At 57.2% G+C, this 12525-nt stretch overlaps 1 protein-coding gene across 2 annotated transcripts; it reads left to right on the forward strand.

Moving 5' to 3' along the window:
- Positions 1-2: 2 nt before the first annotated feature.
- On the forward strand, positions 3-12325 carry LOC133511734 (integrin alpha-11-like). 2 transcript variants are annotated; one of them, XM_061840601.1, is made up of 29 exons: positions 3-284; positions 1484-1595; positions 2072-2196; positions 2265-2359; positions 3094-3208; positions 3285-3412; positions 3615-3763; positions 3831-3975; positions 4047-4212; positions 4285-4355; positions 4883-5027; positions 5108-5262; positions 5337-5489; positions 5923-6123; positions 6211-6335; positions 6404-6576; positions 7830-7969; positions 8036-8146; positions 8268-8353; positions 8441-8648; positions 8842-8934; positions 9033-9109; positions 9179-9262; positions 9331-9424; positions 10381-10629; positions 10700-10810; positions 10889-10984; positions 11648-11764; positions 11930-12325. In XM_061840601.1, the coding sequence occupies exons 1-29, from the start codon at positions 233-235 to the stop codon at positions 12011-12013; spliced, it is 3660 nt and encodes a 1219-aa protein (XP_061696585.1). In that variant the 5' UTR covers positions 3-232; the 3' UTR covers positions 12014-12325. The 2 variants fall into 2 exon arrangements, with proteins under 2 accessions (XP_061696585.1, XP_061696586.1); XM_061840602.1 differs by lacking the exons at positions 3-284; positions 1484-1595; positions 2072-2196; positions 2265-2359 and adding an exon at positions 2435-2740.
- Positions 12326-12525: the final 200 nt, after the last annotated feature.

Genomic DNA, 12525 nt, shown 5'->3' on the forward strand with positions numbered 1-12525 from the left:
CTGCCCGGAATTGGCGGCGCACATGTGGCGCACATATTTCCTGGGGAAAGGAAGGTGACGAAAGGGGGGAGAAGGGGCGCAAAGGAGGAACGGGGACGAGAAGGGGGCTGAGAGGGTTGGGGGTGTTGCCAAGCCCCCCCCCGGCACATAAAAGGGGCGCGGGGCGAGCGGAGCGCTCCACATCTTCCCTTCAGACGTCCCGGATCTTGGATTTTGCCGCTTGCGCTCCCTGATGGATTTGCCGCGGGTCTTCTTGCTCATCGGCACCTGCGCCCTCCTGCCAGGTGAGAACAACGCGCCGTTGCCATGGTGACCACACGCGTGGGTCGCGCAAGGAAATCGAAATCGTTGCCATCCATTTTAGTCCGGAAAAGACAGACAAAAGCGATAATAAGTTAAAAGGGAACGACAGTTGGGCAAACTGGCTCGCACTTTTTCACAGCAGTGAGGTTGCGGGTTCAAATCCGCCCCCCTTGTGTGGAGTTTGCACGTGGTTCCCGCACCTGCGCGGCTTTCCTCCGGGTGGGCGCTCCTCTTTCCTCCCACATCCCAAAAACTTGCATTCATTGGAGACTAAGTTGCCCGTTGGTGTGTCAACAGTTGTCGATGTGTCCCCTGCGACCAGTCCGGGGTGCAGTTACTTGGGATAGGCTCCAGGAAGCGGGCGTCACGCGTGAGGGTGAGCCGCGTTTGGGGAAAAAAAGATGGATGGATGGATGGAAAGACAATTAATGAAGTGCAATGGAAATGAGAGTTGATTGGAAGGATTTTTGGAGCCTTCCACTTCAGCCCACTCTTCATCAGTGAGGTTGTCGCGGGTTCAGCTCCTCCTGCGGACGTTCGATAGGGTTTAGATCAGGGCTCGTAAAAGGCCGTTTCGGGACGGTCCAATGTTCTGTTCTTAGTCCTTCTTGGGCGTTTCCATCTGTCGCTTGGAGTCATTCCTGACAACGAGCGGCCCCGAGACATCGTTACGACGACAAATCATTTGTTGAGCACATTTCATTCGCGGCACTTCATTATGAAAGAATGGAGGCCAAAAGGAAGACAAAAATGGTCTGGAAAGGGAACTGAACTGAATCCTCTTTCACGTGTCCCCATGATCGTGGGGCACAAGTCGGTGTCCGGCGATCGCCACCCGCTGAGGGAAGACGCCGGTCCGACCCGGCAGGCCCAAACATATTCTGAGTGTCAACTGCCACCTCCCGTCGGTTCCTGTCGTGGCGCCGATCGGGGGACACCGGCGCCGAGCGGTGCCGTCAAACTGAAGACGGAGTCCCGGGTGAGGAGCTGGCTACTCAAAGGATGGCCCCAGACATTCTGCCAAACTGGAGAGACCCGAAGTGGTTGGTCAGACAGAAGTCCGCACCTGTTAGAATCCCTGCATGACAGGAAAAGCCTCCACGACCTCCGAGGCGCGCTCGGCCTCCCGAAAAGTATTGATCGCGGCCGCTTTATTGTTGTCGTTGTTGTTGTGTTGCAGGCGCACGCGTGTGCTTCAACCTCAACTCCAAGCGAGTGGAAATCTTCCGAGGCTCTGAGGAAAACCACTTTGGCTACTCGCTACAACAGCACGACGCGCAAGGACGGCGATGGTGACGGACGCTTCTTCTATTTGTTTTCCAGTTTTCATCTCAGCTCTTCTCGCTTTTCTTTTCTCGCGGGCGCTCGCCAATTTTCTTCTTCTTTTCCTCCTGCCGTCATCTCGAGAATGTTTTGCTCCGTCCAAGGAAAATTCTTTGAGACGCAGCTGGACTCAATAAGGCAGCCGACAGCTGGAGTGCGTGCGCTCCACATGCTCACCTTTCTCTCGTTTTCTTCTTGTTTACTGCGAGAAGACGAGCCGGCGACATCATTAATGGCGATGTCCCGCGGTGCATTGTGGGAAAACAAGTGCACTTTAATTAGGAAGCAGGAAGCGATGTCGCCTGCACGTTAATGAAGAGTCTGTGGAGTCTGACTCACTGGCGCCATCTTTCAGTTTGAGGGTTTCACACGCGTGTGCGTGCATTGGCGCACGTCTGCATGTACCCGTGTGTGTGCGTGTGTGTGTGTGTGTGTGCGTACGCAGGCTCCTGGTGGGCGCCCCCCTGGCCCGGACCGGCGACCTGCAGACCGGCGATGTCTTCAGGTGTCCCGTGGACCGCGCCAACTCCTTCGCCAACTCGAGCGCCGCCTGCAGCCGCCTGCACCTGGGTGAGCCCCCGCGGCCCGAAGCTCCGCCCCCTACGGGACGTTCCGTTGACGTGATGTCACGCGACCAGGAAACGTGTCCGTGGACCGCGTGCCGGCGCAGCGCAACGACGGCATGAGGCTGGGAATGACGCTCACCGTGGATCACAGAGACGGGAGCTTCGTGGTGAGTCACGTGACGTCGTACGACGGCTACGGTGGTCTCGAGTCGTGAAAAATGCCTCCTCGGAAAAATATTCCGCCGAGTTACAAAGGAAAATTCCGGATACGAACGGCAAAAAATAGGCGCTGGACTTACAGCCGCCAAATTCCACTAAAACGTAAAGGACGCAGCCCCTCTCCCATTGGCTATCTCCGTAGCATCTTCCTGGCCTCCCATTGGCTAGGCGGGACATGAAGCTTTCCCCATGTTGTTTTTCGTTCCCCTTGCCGCCACGCGCTGTTAGAAGCTAACGCACAATGGAGAAGTACAACTTTTACTTGTCAAATGCGCTTCTGCTCATGATAAATTCACGTTAAGAAACGACTTCCGGAATGGATTAATTTCGTAAGTGGCGGCACCACTGTAAATGCTATTGAACGCTAACATGCGAAGAGCCTCTAAAAAAAACTCAAAGAGATGAACACTAATATGAGAGCATGCTCGTGTAGCCATAATGAAGGCTAATGTGTGACACGTACGCATGCTCACATAACACAAACTAAAATGAGAACTATGAATGATAACACGCTAACATGCTAGCATTAGCACAATAACACAGCAACATCTTAACACGATAACATGGCAAAATGCCGACACACTAACATGCGCACAGTGAAGCCTAAAATGCAACAATGACACACGCTCACGTGTTAAAATGTCACGTCGAGAGGCTCACGACGCGGCGGTGTCGTCGGCAGACGTGCGGTCCGCGCTGGTCCCACGAGTGCGGCAGCTCCGTGTACACGTCGGGAATGTGCGCCCGCGTGGGCGCCCGCTTCCAAACGGTGGAGGCCGTCACGCCCGCCTTCCAGCGTAAGTCCGTCCGTCCGTCCGTCCGTGCCGCCGGTCAGCGTCAACACGTGCGTCCGTCCCACCGGCACTTACTTAGGGTGCGAGACCTTCGTGGACCTGGTGATGGTGGTGGACGGCTCCAACTCCATCTACCCGTGGGCCGACGTCAGGGACTTCCTCATCAACATCCTGAACAAGGTCAACATCGGTCCGGGTCAGACGCAGGTACGTTGCCGTCCTCCTCAACTCCTCCTCCTTTCAGTCTCTTCTCTTCTCTTCTTTTCCTTCCCAACTCCCCGTCGTTCTCACGGTCCTCATTTTTATCGTCCTTTTGTATTCGTCCTCCACCTTTGTGCTCCTCGCCTCGTTCTCCTCCTCGACCTCCCCTGTCGTCTCGTTGGCGTGACATCCGTGTGCGGGTGCGCAGGTGGGCGTGGTGCAATACGGCTCCAAGGTGGTCCACGAGTTCCGTCTGGGCGAGCACCGGACGGTGGAGGAAGTCCTGGCGGCCGTGGGTGAAATCACACAGCGAGGAGGCGAGGAGACCCGGACGGCCTTGGCCATCAACGTGGCCAGGTGGGCCCGTCGCCCGGCACGCCGCGCCGGCGATCGGCCGCGTGGGCTAAAAACCAGGTTTCCTCAGATCGCAGGCGTTCGAGCGCGGCGGTCGTCCCGGCGCTCACAAGGTTTTGGTGGTCATCACGGACGGAGAGTCCCACGACAATCCTCAGCTGGGCGACGCCGTCCGCCGGTGCAAAAGCGACAACATCACCATGTACGCCATCGCGGTGAGACGACGACGCGACACCGACTCGCCAGACGACAGGCAGCGCCACTTCCTGTGCGTGTGTGGTTTGAGGTCCTGGGCTACTACAACCGGCGCGGCATCAACCCGGAGGCCTTCCTCAAGGAGATCCGCTTCATCGCCAGCGACCCGGATGAGGACCACTTCTTCAACGTGACGGACGAGGCGGCGCTGAAGGACATCGTGGACGCGTTGGGGGAGAGGATCTTTACCTTGGAAGGTGAGCGGGGGCGGGGGTCAGGGTTAGGCGCAAAAATCATCGACCAGGACGTCGACCGATGGTGTCTGTCAGGAAGCGGCGGGCTGGGGCGAGGCTTCGGCCTACAGATGGCGCAGGCGGGATTCTCCTCGCACCTCCTGCAGGTGAGTCCGCCGACTGCGCCCAAACTTCGACCTCCGTCGCCGTCTTGCGCAGTCGCATCCTCCGGCTTGTTTGACTCAGCTCAGACGCCAAACGAGGGAGCTTCCGGTCAAAAAAAACCCAAACAAAACAGTGCATTTGAAAAGCGACCAGAGCTGTACATCAACAAACTTTGTTGAGCTCAGGGGAGGTCACGTCAGAATGGAAGATTTTACCGTTCCCCCCCCCGTGGGCAAATTTGCGTGGAATCTTCCGAGGCAGAAAGCAGACGGCGGGCATTGTGCGAGCGCAAGCGAACGCTCCGGAACATTCCTCTCTTCTCCTCGCGACCTCCACCACAAAGGCCTCGTCAGACATCTCTGCCGCTCGCCAATCGCAGGCTGTGTGAAAAAAAAAAAAAAAAGAAAAACTGCTCACAAACTGGACAGATGTTGACTTGGAAAACAGACCGGTCACCAGACCTGGGATCAGAAGATGAGAACCCGCCCGCAGGACGACGCCACGCCAGCTAACCGCTCGCGTTTCTCAGGACGGCCTTCTGGTGGGCGTCGTGGGCGCGTACGACTGGAACGGCGCCGTGCTGAAGCAGAGTCCGCGCGGGAACCAGCTGCTCGGCCACACCGCCTACGGCGACCAGTTTCCCGAGGAGCTCCGGAACCACGCCGCCTACCTCGGTACGGTAGAAGCCACCGGCTACGGTAGACGGACGGGGTGGCCGCGGCGTTTGGTTGACGCCGCTGCCGTCCTCCCTCAGGGTACTCGCTGGGGTCGCTGGTCCTGACGGGCGCCCCGCAGGACGAGATTCTGGTGGCCGGAGCGCCCCGCTTCAACCACAGCGGGAAGGTCGTGGCCTTCACGCTGGATCGCCACGGAAACGTCGACGTCCTGCAGGCGCTCCTGGGAGAGCAGGTGCCGTTCTGCCCGTCATCGAGCCCGGCGGCGGGCGTGTTTGTGTCATGTTGTTTTGGGCGTGCGCCCGTCAGATGGGGTCGTACTACGGCAGCGTGTTGATGTCGATGGACGTCGACGGCGATTCGCGGAGTGACCTCCTCCTGGTGGCAGCGCCCATGTACTGCAGCCAAGAGAAACACGAGACTGGCAAAGTTTACATCTACACACTCAACACACGCACAAAGGTAAACGCCCGCCACGCGCACGCGACACACAACGATGACGCCATCCAGTCTGCGTCGCACACAACACGACAAAAGAACAAAACAGGTCAAAACGAACGGCGACGAGCCAACGACGAGCAAGTCACCGCTACGTGAATCTCCAACTCGAGCTACAAAATGTTGCGGTCGTTTTTTTTTCGGTCGATGGGTTGAGGTGGAAGCGACTCGATGAAGAACTGCATCTTCAACCTGTTTCTGCTTCCGAAATACAAATCAGACCAAGTCGTGTCGCCGTCCTGCAACACGACTTGGTGGACGGGAAGAGCTTGATTTTCGGTTTCCCTTCAGAATGCCGACAGCCTCGCTACATGCGCGCGAACCGCACACAATGATGCGCAACAAAAGTCGTCCCAAAAAAACGAGCGTTTGCATGTGTGCGCGCGTCCTCACGCAGGCTCCACTGGCGCCGCAGGGGGCGCTGTTCCCGTCGCCCGCTCACAACTCGCGCTTCGGCTCGGCCCTGGCGCAGATTCCCGACGTGAACGCGGACGGGTTCAACGATTTGGCGGTGGGGGCGCCGCTCGAAGATGACCACCGGGGGGCGCTGTACCTGTACCACGGTCTCCAAGGGAGCATTCACACGCGCCACACGCAGGTGGAGGCGACGACCGCAATCCGTCGCCGAAACACGCGACGGTCGGGATCGTGACCGTCGTGACGAATCTTCCGCTTCCCTCCTCAGCGTCTGAGCGCCGTCGGCCTCGACTTGGGACTCAAGTACTTCGGCCAAAGTCTCGCCGCCGCCAAAGAAGGCGACGGACTGGCAAACGTCGCCGTCGGAGCGCTCGGCGCCGCCGTCATCGTGCGGTCCGTCTTGCTCCGTGCGTGCGCGTGAATCGTGCGTGGCGTGACCACGCCCCCGCTTCTCCCCGCAGGTGTCGCCGGGTGGTGCGACTGGAGTCCACGCTGAGTTTCGAGCCCGCCAAGGTCAACGTGTTCCGCAAGGATTGCCAGAGAGGCGGACGAGCGGTCGCTTGCATGGTCGCCGTGGTGTGCCTGCGCGCGTATGCCGCCGTCGGAGACGTGAGCGACGGCGCCCGCAGCCTGGGTATGTGCGACGCTCCCCAAAACTCTTTTTTTTTTTTTCCCACTGCTGTTGCCATTTTCGGCCCCCTCGCTGACTTCATCCTGCTGGATGACAAGTTGCCACGCGCGCACTCCAAACATCTGGACGTCAGACTCTCACACTCCAGCGCACGCACGCTAACGCGTGACATACTGACTCCAAAAACCCGTCTGAAGTTGCTGATGTCCTGGGCGGAGCAAATTCACAGAACGGTGGACTCGTCAGTGAATCGGTGACAAACTTCAGTTGGACTCTTTGGGCCTTGAGCGCTTTAGGTGGCCGACGGACGTCCGACGACGCCTCAGCTCTCAGTCGCCGACGCGCCGGCGGTGGACGTTCGCACGAACCCTCCGCATCCCAACTCACTTCGGCATTCCGGTCTTTGACGTCGCCCTTCCAGAGCCAAGGCAGATGTTTTCACTCATGGGCCTCTTCCACGGAATCGTCCCAGCGCACATGATGGAAACCTTACTTAGGAAAGATCAGGTGTCAAGGTGGACCTCTGGAGGAAACATCTGCAATGATTTTCCAGTCACGCTGTACGCACAGCTACCTTTTGTCTCGTGTTCGCTTTGGTCAGATCCGGTCGGCGGCGGGAAGCTCGATCTCGGATCGCTCAAGCATCAACGGCCTCCCTGGCCTAAAGTTGCTTCTCGCTGGTCTCGGCGGCCGTGCAGTCACCAAGGGCGATGCGTTTCCTTTTTCCTTTGTGCTTTCGTGCGCTCGGAGCCTCCCAAAACAAGCGGGGAGTGTTGCCACGCCGGCTGATCTCGACTTTGTCCTTCTCCGCCGGGATCAAAACGGCGATCGTCGTGCGCCGCTCGTTTTGTCAGATTTCTCTCTTGGGCCTCATCTGCGGCCTTCACTTTGCGCGAGACTCCATTCGGCCCGGGAGCCGACGCTGTTCTTGTCCAGCTCTCGTCGGGCGGGACGTCTGACGAGATGGCCGGGCCCTGTGGCTCCCTTTGCAGAAGTCCAACTTTTCTCCTCGGTGAAGAAAGTCTTGAGGAACTCGAGCGGTCTTCTTATTTGGTCTCCATAAATGTTCTGCTCTCCGGCAAGATGGCAGACGGATTTAAATGTCGTGCCCACCGTCTCCCGTCTCGATCATCTCCTGCTTAGCGCCTTTCCAGTCTTCCACTCTAAAGTGTTCTGCTTGGTACGTTTACTGGTGTAACAGTTAAGAGGGACCGCGCCCCGACTTCCGCTAATGCCCGACTTCCCCCCCCCGACAGCGGTTCAGTACCAGCTGAATTTAGACGAAAAGCGGTTTCCTCATCGAGCCGTCCTGGACGACCGCGAGCAACTTCAGACCAACGCCGTGACGCTGACGACAGGAAGTCCGCAATGCCGACGTCACAGATTCACAGTGCAGGTGACACACACACACACACACACACACTTACGCACACGCTGACTGGCAGAGCGGTCCTCCCAACAGGACACAATGGACTACGGCCACCCCATCATGGTGGGGCTAGAGGCGGGGCTACGGAGCTCAGAGGACGGGCCGATGCTGGACCCCGACTGGCCCACGACGCTGAAGGCCGAGGTGAAGTGGCGTGACCCTGCGACCTGCACGCCGGCGACGCAACCACGCTCGGTTGCTCGTCGGCGCCGTAGCACGTGCTATCGTAGCATTTAGCTTTGCGTTAATGTTGTTTTTGCCGCAGCTTCCATTTTGGAACGGATGCGAGCAGGAGGACGCTTGCGTGCCCGACCTGGTCATCAACACTCACAGCGACCTCGTCAGCGTCCAGTGAGTCTCTCGCTCTCGCTCGCTCGCTCGCTGGCTCTGACGCGCGACGCGGGCTCATCACATCACCGTGTTCGTGTTCCCATGTAGGCAATTGTGCAGCTCCCCAGAGGAGGCGCGGCGGTCAGTGTGCCGGCGGCGGGCGGCGTCGCAGGCAGGGGGTGCGTTCGTGGTGGAGACCAGGCGGAAGAGGGTGGTCTTCTTCGCCCGCCTAGAGAACCGCGGTGAGAACGCCTACGGGACCTCCGTCCTCATCTCCAACTCGCGCAACCTGATCTTCGCTAGCCTCGTCGTCAAGGTGAGCGTTAGGTGGAAACCGTTCGTTCAGTTTGCTTTCAATTGATTCGAGATGATTCAAAGTGATTAGTGTGGATTGAGTCGGATTGAATTCAGCCCAAGACGCGATTCGGGGGTCAGGAATGACGAACCATTCCCGACCCCCGAATCGCTAGCAAAAGATTTGCCCGGCCCCGGCCGACCCTCTCCGGCAGGACCAATCGGACGTCCGGATGGACTGCTTCTCCGAGGAGGCCAATCAGAGGCGGTGTAACATCAGCGCTCCGTTCATGAAGGCCTCGTCTCAGGTGCCAGTCCAAAATCTTCCTCGGTTTTTGCGCCTGTGCGCCTGACGTCGACGGCGACCGGAGTAACCCTAACCTAGACGTTGTCGTTTCCTTTGCAGGTGTTTTTCCGAGTGGAGTTTGAGTTGAGTTCTTTGGTCTTTCTGGACCGTCTTTGGCTCACCATGACGGCCAACAGGTGAGACCGCCGCACACGCACCCAATCACACACACACACACACACACACATCGCGTGCGTTCTACGTAGCCAAGGCGAAGACGCCTCCCCCGACGACAACAACGCTGAGATCGCGCTCGCCCTCAAGTACCGAACGGACGTCGTCTTCACCACGTCAGTTGGGCCCGCCGGCGATGGAATGTCCGCCGGCCAATGGAATGACAGCTGCTTTCTCTCCGCAGAGACCGAAGCCCCGCCCGCTTTGTCATCCAATCCGAGTCTGCGTCCGCGGGAGCTCAAGACGACGCCTTCCCGTCTTTCAACGTGTCCTTCTATGTCAGTCCTGTGGAAAAACACTTCAGCTACTAGTCCTCATCCCCCAATTCAGCACCGTTGCAGAATGAAATTCAACTTGTGATTCGCTGGCGCTGTGCACATGTCAACTAGCAACGTGTACTTCAGTCCGTTTAGTGCACTTTAGCCATTGCACTAGTGTGCAAGAAGATACGGTTGGAGAGTGGGAAAAACTCAACGTGGTTTTCCCTGCTACTTCCGGTGTCGTTTTCAACGTTGTCGTCGTGGATGACAAAAGCCGTTCCGTTCACGTCGCAATCGTATCCGATGAGCTTTGATGGTTTTGGCGTTCACCGAGCGTGAGCGCAGCCCGCCGGCAAAGTATCGCCGAGTGACGTTTGCCTCGCGCGCTACCGCGATTTTGGACTTTGGACTCCGGACTTGTAGACGCTCAGCAAACGTGCGTTGATCGTTTTGTGATGTCCGCAAACCGACCGGCTACGTCTGATTTTCGCTTAGCGGATGCTGACTTTTGTGTAAGTGCGCTGCCGTGCTCCTTTCCTACGCCTGCTCTTCTCCCATGATCCTTTGCGCTCTTTGCCAGACTTCATGGCAATTGCGGTTCACCACTTAGGTCGGACCACTTCATAGTGCCGGGAAAAAAAAACGTCACCGATTGACGATCCCATAATGGCCTGCGACGTCACCGGCGAGAAAATGGAAGCGATTGAATCATATCAGCTTTCTCATTAAAACCAGTAAAATAAATAAATGAGTCACTCCCCACTTCGTCTGACGTGCTTCAGGGTTAGCTTTGCTTGTATTAGTACGAGCGACAGACCATCGCTTAAAATGTTTTGAATTGTTTTCATCTAACTTGCCAGGCAGGCAGATCAATCGTCTGAATTGATCCGTCTAGAAAGCGAATGAATATTTCCACACATAAAAGAAAGAACGTGTCACCAAATACGTCTGTCGCGTGTGTGTTGCGGTCACAGCTGGAGAACCTGTCGTGGTTCCCCATCGTGGGCGTGACCTTCAGGGCCGACCTCTGGGCGGTCAGCCCCCGCGGCAACCCTCTGCTGAGCCTCACGCACTGCGGCCCGGACCGGGACCGTTCCTCGGGTCCCGCCCGGCCGTCAGTCGCCCGTCTCGCGCCCTCCCTCGCCTCCGCCTCCTGCGTCCTGACGCGACTCGCAGAGGCCGAACAGGCGACGCCGGAGGACCTGACGCACCTGACGCAGATGGTCGGTGCGCGACGCGTACGTCTGCGCATTAGCGCGAGGCCAAACTAACAAAGTGAGCGTGCGCACACAGAACGCCAGCAACAGCGCCGGCCTGTCAGCCGTCTGCAAACTTTCCCTTCCGCCGTCCGATCGCGTCAAGTTGACGCTGAGAGGAAGACTCCGGAGACCGGTCCTACAGAAGGTCAGTGGCTTCGAGTATTTTTTTTTTTTTTTTTTAGCCATTAGCGATTAGCCGTCAATCTGCAAATTGCTTCTCCAGGTGGTCTTCACGACTCTGCGGATTTCGCTCAGCGCCGACATCCACTTGGACCCTTCGGGTCCGTTCTTCCTGGAGGAGGAGCATCCGGTCAGACAGGTGCGGCTCGGAACCGATCGCCGGCGGCTTTTCACGCGCGCGGTGCCTTTCGCGTATCCCGCAATGCTACTGGAATCAGCGATTGTCAGATTTTTTAACTTTGGCGCCATCTGCTGACACTCAGACAGGGAAGACGACTTTGCTGACTTCGGTCTCGCTTTCGATTCCGGGGAAACCGGCGGCCAAGTCGAGCGCGTCAGAAGGAGTCGCAAAGACTTCATCGCGGAACGTAAATGGTTTCCGGCAAAACACGGCACACCCTCCCGGTTCGGCGGGACAAAACACCCGCAGGCGACGTTTTTACGTATTTGTATGACATTTTCATTGGAGTGGGCCGGACCGTAAAAAGCGAAAACCTCGGGAAAAACAAGTTGGAGGTTTTAACCACAAACACCAAGCGCTTGGCTAGGACGTCGACAAAATTTGGTATCAAATGAGCACGCCGTCAACATGTCATCGCATTCGCTAGCGACGCCGACGCGCAAGTCGGCAGACGCGTCGTCCAGTTTGGGTCGCGTTGCGTTTAACGCGCAGCCAATTCGAAGCTTGAGAATTTGACCGCCGAGAGCAAAGGGCGCAACGGCGGCCAAGTCGACACAAGACGCCGCTAATGTGGTTGTGTTTGCGTCACGGCACCCCCGTGTGGCCGGAGGTCACCCGCAGACGTTCGTGGAGCTGAGGAAGGAGCGCAAGTCCGCCGACATCTTGCTGATCGTCATTCTGGGAAGTTCGGCTGCAGGATTCCTCGCACTCGCCGTTATCGTGCTGGCGCTGTGGAGGGTGCGTGTGGAGCTACACTCGCTCGCACACACACGGAGCAAGTTTACACCTTTTATGCGACGACACTTCCACATACGCTAGCTACACTACACTACAAGCAAGAATTCAGACGTACTTCCCCACACATCACTCAGCCAACTCCGAAATGTGCTCACCCGCTCGCAGATGGGCTTCTTCTCCAGGAAGAGGCGGAGTCTGGCACTGGAGGAGCCAGCAGCAGCCAACGGGAAGCCAGCGCAACTTTTGTGACAACGCGGCGGGCGGACGGAGGCAGCGGCGTGCGATGACGTCATCGACGAACTTTCCATTCTTTGCTTAAAGGAGGCGCAGCATGACGGGACATCCAGGCCACGCCCTCCAGTGACTTCCACAAAGATGGCCGCCGGCAGCGCTCGCCCGAGGCCCCCTGGTGGCCGACCAAAGCGTCGCCAAAATGCGAAACCGCCATCGGCTGTCTCAGTTTTGGCTCAATGTCAAAAGTGAAGAGAAGGTCGCTTCCGTGTTTCCAAAAGAATGCACATTTAAAATATGACTTCCAAAGGGACGTTATAAAAAAAAACACTTTTTTTTTCCTTTGGTGGTCAAATTTGTCATTATGCTTCTTTACAAATAATTTTCCTCTTTACGCAAACAAGGAAAATATTGACACTTATATTTTCAAAGGCCTTGAATATATATCTTTCGTCAAGTTTTAAGAAGAGTTCCAGCTTATATACATCAAGGTAAATATAGTGTGTAAATACTTTGACACACCTTCACAA

The sequence above is a fragment of the Syngnathoides biaculeatus genome, chromosome 14, assembly GCF_019802595.1.
Source record: "Syngnathoides biaculeatus isolate LvHL_M chromosome 14, ASM1980259v1, whole genome shotgun sequence".
NCBI classification, from domain to species: domain Eukaryota; kingdom Metazoa; phylum Chordata; class Actinopteri; order Syngnathiformes; family Syngnathidae; genus Syngnathoides; species Syngnathoides biaculeatus.

Coding starts and splice junctions, on each gene's coding strand:
- LOC133511734 (XM_061840601.1), top strand. CDS start 233: ATGGATTTGCCGCGGGTCTTCTTGCTCATCGGCACCTGCGCCCTCCTG. Junction 3,976..4,046: donor TCACCATGTACGCCATCGCG/GTGAGACGACGA, acceptor GTGTGGTTTGAG/GTCCTGGGCTACTACAACCG. Junction 9,263..9,330: donor ACGGACGTCGTCTTCACCAC/GTCAGTTGGGCC, acceptor TTCTCTCCGCAG/AGACCGAAGCCCCGCCCGCT.